Consider the following 12,817-nt stretch of genomic DNA (forward strand, 5'->3'; position numbering starts at 1 on the left):
ATAAACATGAAATATTAAAATTCAATAAAATTAGTAAATAATTGAAAGTAAAATTGTACTTTTATTTTTTCTTCATAATTATATACAATGACGGGTTAATTTTTAGTTTGGTTAATAGACGCTTTACTTTCCTTCAGTTTTTTTTTTTGTCTTTGTTATTGGGTTTGTTTGGTTAGTTTGTGTAAAAGAACACAAAATCCACTTCCTCGGGTAAGAGTACAAATTTTTTACAGTAACTTTTCTTCCTTTATTGATACTCATTCTTCCGAAAACCCCCGAGCAGTTGCGCTACCAGAAAATGTAAAGTTAACCACAACTCTGTCTGCAGTAATTTTTCATTGCTTTTTAGCATTTTTCTTGTTATAACATTTGATGATGATGGTGGTAGGCACAGTTTGAAAGTTATTTATAGATAGAATTATATACACGACCTTTTGGTTGCACTTGAAGGTCAAAATATATAAAGTTTACCTTTGATATAAACTACATATTGAATTTTACTATGTGTTATTATTTTATACAGATATAATTTTTTTTTGATATATAGAACCTTTATAACGCTTCCCTGTACCCGTTTTTAGTTCTTTTTATACCAATATTAGTCCATCCTTTAAACAAATTTACCAGAATTTCAGACTTTGTGTTGTTTTCAATGCGCGGAAAGAAAACTTCAATATGCCCTTTGAGAATATGGATTGTTGCAGTTACGAAACTTTATACGCATATAGAAGAATTGAAACGTGGAGAATAAGTAAATAAAGAGTGAATCAAAGGGAATAACAATGAATTTCTAGGACAAATATTCGGTCTATTCATATTTTAATAAAAAATGCGAGAATATAATTCAAGTACTTGTATAGAACATAAAAATACTACCGTAATTTTCAGTAAAGAAGCATATAAAATCTTCACCTGCAATTTTGCACCAAAAGGAACCAATCAAGCTAGTTACAATACAACACCATACAAAACTAAACAAAACAAAAGAAAACACAGAAATAATGAATTTACTAAAAACGGGTGTTTGGTCTTCAGAGTTCGGTGCTATTGCCACATTTCCCTGTTTTGCCGACCAATCACTATTGTTTATTACCAACTATTGAACACAAATATTAATCTTGGAAGTATCCAATTATTTTGGTTATATCTAACAAGTGCGTATACATTAATTTGCTTGAGTGGAAACTAAAACTAATCTCTTGATAATAGTAATAAAATTAAAGACTAAACCAACATTACCCTCATTGTTATTTTAGTTTTCAACAAGGGATTAAAGGGACTTAAATCACTATCGCAGTCAGTAAGTTTATTTCTGATTCAAAAGTTCGTAATGCAGTACGTTTGAAATTAACCCGGTAAGTTGTATTTTCCCGATACCGGTATTGCATTTAATTTTAATAACTGGTTTCTAGATTTGGCCAGACTTGAAGCTCTACTTGCGTTCTTCCTTTTTGTTACTTAAGAGGTATTATGAGATAAAGAGTTTCTTGAAAGTGCATTGAGATTCTTAGACACCTGAAAACTTTTTGAAGTGTTCTATTTGTTTTTTCTTGCAGGTCTCGTACGACGAATTTAAATTGTGTGGATCTGATTATAAACAATCCTCTAATTGAGATTTGAAAGCGCAATAATATTGAAATGACCACTTCTGGAAATAATAACGGGTATAATACTTGAATGCCAAGAGAACTCTACGTCATATAACTTGGTGAAGAAAAAGAAACAAGCTGAGTAACATGCAAAAAGATGCTTTGCTTGAAATAAAACCGACACCTGAGGATTTCCCTTTCCTTGTACTGCATCGGATTTGTTCTCAATATGATAACGCAATTCGTTAGACTTAGCATAAATTGACTTAATACTCTCAAATTTTTCCAACATATGTTCAAAGTCGTAGCTAATATCTCACACAGTGTCGTGCATGGATGTCTCACAACCGCTAGTGTAAGATGCAAAGATAACACGAACATTCAATACTGGCTCTTGGATGATGTAAAGTTCGAGTGCAGATTACATTCAAAACGGCTCTCGGTATTTCTTAATATTCCAATGATGTTGCAGGCAACATGTAATGCGCCACAAGCATTGTCAAAAAGAAAAAAAAAAAAAAAAACTGATTCTAATTTTAACAGAGTATTTGAGAGATTTTAGTAATTAAAATCGATGAGCTGGATAATAGTATTACAGTAACAGCAAAAATTAAAAGAACAATGGGAAAACCCCTCTTCCTAAATATTTTTTCACTAAAAGCTGAATGATTCTAAAGAATACATAAAGTAGAAAAACAAACAAACAAAGAAAACAAACTAGATCACAAAATAAATGAAGAAATCTACAAACGAACGTGGATAATTATTCATTCATTATTCGTAAATATCAATCTATTCTATCGAAGTTCAATTCTCGTAATAAAGAACAAGGAGAAGGATTTCTCCTATTTTTTTTATTCTTTGCCTTTTGTTTCCACAGTCCAAATAATCGAACGATTAAGAAGGCAAAAGTGTCGAATTAAATCAATGCAAAGCAATTTCAAATTTCATATTTGTCACTTGACTTTTTGTTCTCCATTTTTCGATTTCTATTATCCCTGTTGAACAAACGCAATAACTGCTTGGCATATTTGAGCCATAGAATATAGAAAAAGAACCAAGGAAGAAAGTACTGTAGTTATTTTTTTTTCTTAAACCAATTGACCAATATTCTATTTTTGATAGATTTACGATCATATATTATTTGAGTTGTCAGTTCGAAAAGGGAAACAGCATTACACTTGTCTTTTTTTTAGAAATTTTCATTTTAGGGAAAACTGATAGATCTTACATCGACGCACTAATAAACTTATCCCGCCAATTGTGTGCAAGAGGATGCCTAATAAACGAAGATATATAATGGCGATAATGCCGAACAAATTAAATGAATTCTGGCTATGTATTAATATAAACCATGTGAAATGCTGATTACCAAGTAGCTCATTTAAAAGTATCCCAATGATGGTAAAATTTTCTTATCATCTTGTTTTGCTCTAATTTAAATTTGCTTGTGTATTCTCTTTTACCAAGACATTTCGTTGTTAATCATCTGATTTTGAACGAATTGCACACAACAAGTGACTAGAAATCGCTAGTCTTGAAATTCGGCGAATGATGGTTAGTCACGTAAAAATATCAACAGACGCCTTTCCGAGCTCTTTGAAAAAAGTGATTTTAGTCAATATTGATGAACTAAAATGAACTGTTGAAAGCACAATACTGCACATTAAACAACACTAAGACCAAAATTGCCTAAATGCTGCAAAACCAAAATTGTGCGCACAGTTTAAAACGGATAGCAAGAGACAAGGAAAAAAAAAGAAAGTACCACATTAAATCACACAAGGAAAACAAATTCCACTTTGTTTTATTGATTCATTATAATTTACACGATATACAGGAAAACTGGTCCAAGAGACACCATTTCCAGTATTCCTCAGGTTTATTCTTTAGCCGATTGGCGTATTTTACTTCCATCGCCAATCTTAATCTTACATGAATCTCGGTTCAAGATATAAAATAATAATTGTTGCTTCTAACAACCCAACCTCTTTGAGCTCAATTGGTAGAATTGTAGATTATGAGATTAATTAAAAACCAGTAGCAAAGACACTACCGATAGTATAAAAGTACTAAAAGTTTTTATTCTATTAGAACAAAGACAAATTTTTTTTATTGTGGAGATTGTGACAATTTCATTTTACCGTTCGTTTCGCAGCGCATAGATTGAACAAAAGGGAGCAAGAACTCTGAAAGGAAAATTGCTCGCCTATACATGTATAATGGGCAAAATATGTAGTATTATTGCTGTTTATAGTCAAAACCATTACCGCTGGAGCCCTCTAGCGACTTAAGATACGTATATGTATTTCTTTTTTTTTTATGTTTTAGTTTTAGTGTATTTTGTCTCACTATATCACCAAGTGTCAAACCCATTTGTGTGTGTGTGTGTGTGTGTTTGTCTTTTGGAACACTCAAAAACGGAATTTCATCCTGGTTTGAACCGAATTATAGGGTTTGGGGATGTCCTCAGGTTGAACCCAATGCTCACCATCAATCATAATACCATTCCACATTATTCCATTATCAAAGAAAGTCACAGCTATTCACCAAATAGATCTTGGGGCCATTAATCTGTTGCAATATGAAGCTGGAAATGTGGACATCATTGTTACCGTCCTGATAATTGATAGCTTAATTTCTAGAATTAGTTGTGCAGCTTTTTTTTTTGGATTTTGCATCTCGCATTTTTTTTTCTAAAGATTTCTTTTTTTTTTCTCACTCACACGCTTTTTTTTTCTTCTGGTTAGTGCGGCAACAGAAATAACTGATGATTAAAATTGTTCACTTAGTTCCATAAACGTAATCTAAATTGAATACCTATTTTTATACATTTGAACCACGCCTTTACTAGAGATGTACAAAAAGATGTGGATTCTAAAAATTAGATATAAATGAATCGACATCCCCCATCCTGGAAGATTAAGGTAAATTTTGCCTTTCTCTTCTAGAACTCCATTAACTACAATAAATATGAATTTCGTACTGTTATTGTTTACATTGCTCCTTTTAGTCACTCGAGCAACGTCAAAAACACTTACTGGAGTTTTCCAAAGTTTTAATTCGTTGACTTGGGAGAAAGCAGCTCTGTATAAATACAGAGGACCGCAATTTCCGACATGGAACGCTGCTGTTAATTGGGCATTGGATTCCAATGCTAATGCCGGTGATACATTTACCTTAATTATGCCATGTGTTTTTAAATTTACTACTAGTGAAACTTCTATTGATTTAACTGTGGGTAGTAAATCCTATGCTACTTGTAATTTCAATGCTGGGGAACATTTTACCACTTTTTCTAGTTTGAGTTGTACTGTGACACAGAGTGTTCCTGATAATACCAATGCATATGGTACAATCACTGTTCCACTTGCCTTTAATGTTGGGGGTTCTGGTCGTGATGTCGATACTACTGATGCAAAGTGTTTTACTACAGGTGACAATACTGTTACATTTAGTGATGGTGATAAATCATTCTCAACTACAGCAAATTTTGAAGGTGCTGGTACTTTGAATGATGATTATGAATCTTCAAGACTCATTCCTTCACTTGGTAAAACTGATGCTTTGTTGGTTGCACCATTGTGTTCCAATGGGTATAAATCAGGTACTATTGGGTTTTCTTCGAAAGCAAGCGGTTATTCAATTGATTGTAACAATATTCAAGCTGGTATTACTAGTCAATTGAATGCATGGGGTTTTCCAACGGACCTGCAAAGCTTTTCATACACCACTCAATGTACTACCACTAGTTATTCCATAACTTTTAGTACTATTCCAAAAGGTTTACGTCCATTCATTGATGCCTATATTAAAACACCTACTTCCACATATGCGGTGACATACACTTTCAAATATGTTTGTGCCGATGGAAAATCATATAATAGTAATCGAAGTTTGAATTGGTCCGGATATGTTAACGGTGATGCAGATTCTGAAGGTATGGAAATTGTTGTTGCTACTACTACTGGTACTGGTTCTACTACTGGTGTTACAACATTACCATTTGATAAAACCAAAGACAAAACCAAAACAATTCAAGTTATTGAACCAATTCCAACTACAACAGTTACTACTTCATACCTCGGTGTCACAACCTCTTTTTCCACCATTACTGCTACTATCGGTGGAACTGCTACTGTCATTGTTGATGAACCATACCATTCTACCACTACGGTTTACAAACCTTGGACTGGTGAAGGTACCACAACATACACTGTCACCGCTTCCGATGATTCAATTGATACAGTTGTAATTGAAACACCTGGACCTAACCCAACTGTCACCACCACTGAATATGATGATGTTCCTGCAGCTACTACCTACACTGAAACCGCTACTCACGGTGGTACTGATACTGTTCACGTCATTGAACCAATCAACCCAACTGTCACCACCACTGAATACGAAGACGTTTCAGCTGCTACTACCTACACTGAAACTGCTACTCACGGTGGTACCGATACTGTTCACGTCATTGAACCAATCAACCCAACTGTCACCACCACTGAATACGAAGACGTTTCAGCTGCTACTACCTACACTGAAACTGCTACTCACGGTGGTACCGATACTGTTCACGTCATTGAACCAATCAACCCAACTGTCACCACCACTGAAATACGAAGACGTTTCAGCTGCTACTACCTACACTGAAACTGCTACTCACGGTGGTACCGATACTGTTCACGTCATTGAACCAATCAACCCAACTGTCACCACCACTGAATACGAAGATGTTTCAGCTGCTACTACCTACACTGAAACTGCTACTCACGGTGGTACTGACACTGTTCACGTCATTGAACCAATCAACCCAACTGTCACCACCACTGAATACGAAGACGTTTCAGCTGCTACTACCTACACTGAAACTGCTACTCACGGTGGTACTGACACTGTTCACGTCATTGAACCAGTTAACCCAACTGTTACCACCTCTGAATACGAAGATGTTTCAGCTGCTACTACCTACACTGAAACCGCTACTCACGGTGGTACTGATACTGTTCACGTCATTGAACCAATCAACCCAACTGTTACTACCACTGAATACGAAGATGTTTCAGCTGCTACTACCTACACTGAAACCGCTACTCACGGTGGTACTGACACTGTTCACGTCATTGAACCAATCAACCCAACTGTCACCACCACTGAATACGAAGACGTTTCAGCTGCTACTACCTACACTGAAACTGCTACTCACGGTGGTACCGATACTGTTCACGTCATTGAACCAATCAACCCAACTGTCACCACCACTGAATACGAAGACGTTTCAGCTGCTACTACCTACACTGAAACTGCTACTCACGGTGGTACCGATACTGTTCACGTCATTGAACCAATCAACCCAACTGTCACCACCACTGAATACGAAGATGTTTCAGCTGCTACTACCTACACTGAAACTGCTACTCACGGTGGTACTGACACTGTTCACGTCATTGAACCAATCAACCCAACTGTCACCACCACTGAATACGAAGACGTTTCAGCTGCTACTACCTACACTGAAACTGCTACTCACGGTGGTACCGATACTGTTCACGTCATTGAACCAATCAACCCAACTGTTACTACCACTGAATACGAAGACGTTTCAGCTGCTACTACCTACACTGAAACTGCTACTCACGGTGGTACCGATACTGTTCACGTCATTGAACCAATCAACCCAACTGTCACCACCACTGAATACGAAGATGTTTCAGCTGCTACTACCTACACTGAAACTGCTACTCACGGTGGTACTGACACTGTTCACGTCATTGAACCAGTTAACCCAACTGTCACCACCACTGAATACGAAGATGTTTCAGCTGCTACTACCTACACTGAAACTGCTACTCACGGTGGTACCGATACTGTTCACGTCATTGAACCAATCAACCCAACTGTCACCACCACTGAATACGAAGATGTTTCAGCTGCTACTACCTACACTGAAACTGCTACTCACGGTGGTACCGATACTGTTCACGTCATTGAACCAGTTAACCCAACTGTTACTGTTACTGAATTTGGCTCTGTTTCTGCTGCTACCACTACCACTTTCACCAACCCAGCAGGTGAGACTGATACTGTTTTAGTTATTGAACCAGTCAACCCAACTGTCACTGTTACTGAATTCGGCTCTGTTTCTGCTGCTACTACCTACACCGAAACCGATTCACTTGGTGGTACCGACACTGTTCACGTCATTGAACCAGTCAACCCAACTGTTACTGTTACTGAATTCGGCTCTGTTTCTGCTGCTACTACCTACACCGAAACCGATTCACTTGGTGGTACCGACACTGTTCACGTCATTGAACCAGTCAACCCAACTGTCACTGTCACTGAATTCGGCTCTGTTTCTGCTGCTACTACCTACACCGAAACCGATTCACTTGGTGGTACCGATACTGTTCACGTCATTGAACCAGTCAACCCAACTGTTACTGTCACTGAATTCGGCTCTGTTTCTGCTGCTACCACTACCACTTTCACCAACCCAGCAGGTGAAACTGATACTGTTTTAGTTATTGAACCAGTCAACCCAACTGTCACTGTCACTGAATTCGGCTCTGTTTCTGCTGCTACTACCTACACCGAAACCGATTCACTTGGTGGTACCGATACTGTTCACGTCATTGAACCAGTTAACCCAACTGTTACTGTTACTGAATTCGGCTCTGTTTCTGCTGCTACCACTACCACTTTCACCAACCCAGCAGGTGAAACTGATACTGTTTTAGTTATTGAACCAGTCAACCCAACTGTCACTGTCACTGAATTCGGCTCTGTTTCTGCTGCTACTACCTACACCGAAACCGATTCACTTGGTGGTACCGATACTGTTCACGTCATTGAACCAGTTAACCCAACTGTTACTGTTACTGAATTCGGCTCTGTTTCTGCTGCTACCACTACCACTTTCACCAACCCAGCAGGTGAAACTGATACTGTTTTAGTTATTGAACCAGTTAACCCAACTGTCACTGTCACTGAATTCGGCTCTGTTTCTGCTGCTACCACTACCACTTTCACCAACCCAGCAGGTGAAACTGATACTGTTTTAGTTATTGAACCAGTCAACCCAACTGTCACTGTCACTGAATTCGGCTCTGTTTCTGCTGCTACCACTACCACTTTCACCAACCCAGCAGGTGAAACTGATACTGTTTTAGTTATTGAACCAGTTAACCCAACTGTCACTGTCACTGAATTCGGCTCTGTTTCTGCTGCTACCACTACCACTTTCACCAACCCAGCAGGTGAAACTGATACTGTTTTAGTTATTGAACCAATCAACCCAACTGTTACTGTCACTGAATTCGGCTCTGTTTCTGCTGCTACCACTACCACTTTCACCAACCCAGCAGGTGAAACTGATACTGTTTTAGTTATTGAACCAGTCAACCCAACTGTCACTGTCACTGAATTCGGCTCTGTTTCTGCTGCTACTACCTACACCGAAACCGATTCACTTGGTGGTACCGACACTGTTCACGTCATTGAACCAGTTAACCCAACTGTCACTGTCACTGAATTCGGCTCTGTTTCTGCTGCTACCACTACCACTTTCACCAACCCAGCAGGTGAAACTGATACTGTTTTAGTTATTGAACCAGTCAACCCAACTGTCACTGTCACTGAATTCGGCTCTGTTTCTGCTGCTACCACTACCACTTTCACCAACCCAGCAGGTGAAACTGATACTGTTCACGTCATTGAACCAGTTAACCCAACTGTCACTGTCACTGAATTCGGATCTGTTTCTGCTGCTACTACCTACACTGAAACTGATTCACTTGGTGGTACCGATACTGTTCACGTCATTGAACCAGTCAACCCAACTGTCACTGTCACTGAATTCGGCTCTGTTTCTGCTGCTACTACCTACACTGAAACTGATTCACTTGGTGGTACCGATACTGTTCACGTCATTGAACCAGTCAACCCAACTGTCACTGTCACTGAATTCGGCTCTGTTTCTGCTGCTACTACCTACACCGAAACCGATTCACTTGGTGGTACCGACACTGTTCACGTCATTGAACCAGTTAACCCAACTGTTACTGTTACTGAATTTGGCTCTGTTTCTGCTGCTACCACTACCACTTTCACCAACCCAGCAGGTGAGACTGATACTGTTTTAGTTATTGAACCAGTCAACCCAACTGTCACTGTTACTGAATTTGGCTCTGTTTCTGCTGCTACCACTACCACTTTCACCAACCCAGCAGGTGAGACTGATACTGTTTTAGTTATTGAACCAGTCAACCCAACTGTCACTGTTACTGAATTCGGCTCTGTTTCTGCTGCTACCACTACCACTTTCACCAACCCAGCAGGTGAGACTGATACTGTTTTAGTTATTGAACCAGTCAACCCAACTGTCACTGTTACTGAATTCGGCTCTGTTTCTGCTGCTACTACCTACACCGAAACTGATTCACTTGGTGGTACCGATACTGTTCACGTCATTGAACCAGTTAACCCAACTGTTACTGTCACTGAATTCGGATCTGTTTCTGCTGCTACTACCTACACCGAAACCGATTCACTTGGTGGTACCGACACTGTTCACGTCATTGAACCAGTCAACCCAACTTTTACTGTTACTGAGTTCGGATCTGTTTCTGCTGCTACTACCTACACTGAAACCGATACTGTTGGTGGTACCGACACTGTTCATGTTGTTGAACCAGTTGTCTCCTCTGAAGGTGATTATAGTTCGGAGTCTTTGTTCACAAGTACCACATTATCTAGTTTGGAAACCAGTAGTGTGGAAAGTCTGGTTGAAGTCTCGGTAAGTATTTTGCCAGATGATGAAGCGCCTTTGGATGATTTTTTCGGCAAGCTTCCACCTGAGTTTAATTATGAAGATGATGGTTTTGGTGTACCTGTGCCTGAAGGTGGTTTAACTACTACTACCACTATTCCAGGCTCAGTTGCTACTACTTACACTGTTATAGAATCCGGCGCAATTGTTGAAACTGTTGTTGTTGTTGAACCATCTGCTATTGAATCTTCATCTGCTATTGAATCTTCATCTGCTATCGAATCATCTTCTGCTATTGAATCATCATCTGCTATTGAATCATCTAGTGAAGATTATCCATTAACTCTTGATGCTGAATCCTTAGTTGCTGCTTCCACTGCTATTGAATCTTCATCTGCTATTGAATCTTCATCTGCTATTGAATCTTCATCTGCTATTGAATCTTCATCTGCTATTGAATCTTCATCTGCTATTGAATCTTCATCTGCTATTGAATCTTCATCTGCTATTGAATCTTCATCTGCTATTGAATCTTCATCTGCTATTGAATCATCATCTGCTATTGAATCATCATCTGCTATCGAATCATCTTCTGCTATTGAATCATCATCTGCTATTGAATCATCATCTGCTATTGAATCATCTAGTGAAGATTATCCATTAACTCTTGATGCTGAATCCTTAGTTGCTGCTTCCACTGCTGCGGAATCTTCATCTACTATTGAATCTTCATCTGCTATTGAATCTTCATCTGCTATTGAATCTTCATCTGCTATTGAATCTTCATCTGCTATTGAATCTTCATCTGCTATCGAATCATCTTCTGCTATTGAATCATCATCTGCTATTGAATCATCTAGTGAAGATTATCCATTAACTCTTGATGCTGAATCCTTAGTTGCTGCTTCCACTGCTGCGGAATCTTCATCTACTATTGAATCTTCATCTGCTATTGAATCTTCATCTGCTATTGAATCTTCATCTGCTATTGAATCTTCATCTGCTATTGAATCTTCATCTGCTATCGAATCATCTTCTGCTATTGAATCTTCATCTGCTATTGAATCATCATCTGCTATTGAATCATCTAGTGAAGATTATCCATTAACTCTTGATGCTGAATCCTTAGTTGCTGCTTCCACTGCTGCGGAATCATCATCTGCTATTGAATCATCATCTGCTGTTGAATCATCTAGTGAAGATTATCCATTAACTCTTGATGCTGAATCCTTAGTTGCTGCTTCCACTACTATTGAATCTTCATCTGCTATTGAATCTTCATCTGCTATCGAATCATCTTCTGCTATTGAATCTTCAACTGCTATTGAATCATCATCTGCTATTGAATCATCTAGTGAAGATTATCCATTAACTCTTGATGCTGAATCCTTAGTTGCTGCTTCATCTGCTATTGAATCTTCTTCTGCTGTTGAATCATCCTCAGAGTGTCCTACTTGTATTTCCCTGCTGACTGCTTCCTTGGAAGAAACTTCTAGTACCTTCTCGACTATTTCTGTCAGTTCAGTATCATTATATCCAGATGTTTTACCATCTTCTTCTCGTCCACACTACGTTAACTCCACTGTTCCACAATATTCATACACAAGTGATTCATCTAGTTCTATTCCTGTCGCTGATGGTGCTGCTTCGTCAGACTCTCCAGAGTTGAATACCTATGTTCCAACATCAATAACTGATGCCATTTCATCATCGATTATTACTCCAAACAATGAAAATGAGTCAATCAAGGAATCCACTTCATCAAGTGTTGATACTAGTAGTTATCCACATACCTTAGCTGGTCCAGCTCCACCTGCAGTAACAGCTAGCTCTGAAACTAATTTTGATACCAGAACAACTGAAGATACCGCAAGTGCAGTTGGTACTTCAGTTACTGATGGTTCTGAAGTCCCTGTTCAATCAGTTTCTTCATCTTCTGTCAGCTCCGAAATTGACGCCAATGGTGATCTTACTTCTTCAACTACTGGTGCTTCATCTACTGGATTAACGATTGCTGATTCTATTGCTTCTACCTCAACGGCTAAATCTTCTGAAGATGTTGTCATCTCATCAACTGCCAATACTTCTTCTGAGGATGATTATTCTGATGTCAAGACCTCGACTAATGAAAATGCTGTTGAAGAACCTAGCACTGTAACCATGTTTACCACCGTTACTACAACTGGAGCTGATGGTATTCCTGAAACTGTAACTGTGTTAACTACTGTCACCACTACAGAAATGAATGGCGGTGAACCAACTGGAACTACCCCTGATGAGAACGACTCTGGTAACAATAACGGTGGTGACTCCCACAACACCGGGTAATGACGGTTCTAACACCAACGGGTGGTGACTTCAACAACACTGGGTAATGGACAACACTGGATTCTACTGGTGATTGACTCCCACAACACCTGGCAAACGACGGGTTCTTAACACCAACTGGTGGGTG

At 38.7% G+C, this 12,817-nt stretch overlaps 3 protein-coding genes across 3 annotated transcripts; all 3 read left to right on the top strand. All coding sequences in view use genetic code 12, as the record gives it.

Annotated features, from left to right (window-relative positions):
• Positions 1 to 829: 829 nt before the first annotated feature.
• CTRG_03796 (uncharacterized protein) lies at positions 830 to 1,189 on the top strand (the record flags this gene model as incomplete). The annotated part of the gene is made up of 1 exon (XM_002549453.1): positions 830 to 1,189. One exon carries the CDS (start codon positions 830 to 832, stop codon positions 1,187 to 1,189), a length of 360 nt encoding a protein of 119 aa, XP_002549499.1.
• Positions 1,190 to 4,562: 3,373 nt separating this feature from the next.
• CTRG_03797 (uncharacterized protein) lies at positions 4,563 to 6,245 on the top strand (the record flags this gene model as incomplete). Its single annotated transcript, XM_002549454.1, has 1 exon — positions 4,563 to 6,245. One exon carries the CDS (start codon positions 4,563 to 4,565, stop codon positions 6,243 to 6,245), a length of 1,683 nt encoding a protein of 560 aa, XP_002549500.1.
• Positions 5,887 to 12,690, top strand: CTRG_03798 (beta strand repeat-containing protein; the record flags this gene model as incomplete). The annotated part of the gene is made up of 1 exon (XM_002549455.1): positions 5,887 to 12,690. One exon carries the CDS (start codon positions 5,887 to 5,889, stop codon positions 12,688 to 12,690), a length of 6,804 nt encoding a protein of 2,267 aa, XP_002549501.1.
• Between the last annotated feature and the right edge of the window lie 127 nt (positions 12,691 to 12,817).

This window comes from Candida tropicalis (genome assembly GCF_000006335.3).
Source record: "Candida tropicalis MYA-3404 genomic scaffold supercont3.5, whole genome shotgun sequence".
Taxonomy (NCBI): Eukaryota; Fungi; Ascomycota; class Pichiomycetes; order Serinales; family Debaryomycetaceae; genus Candida; species Candida tropicalis.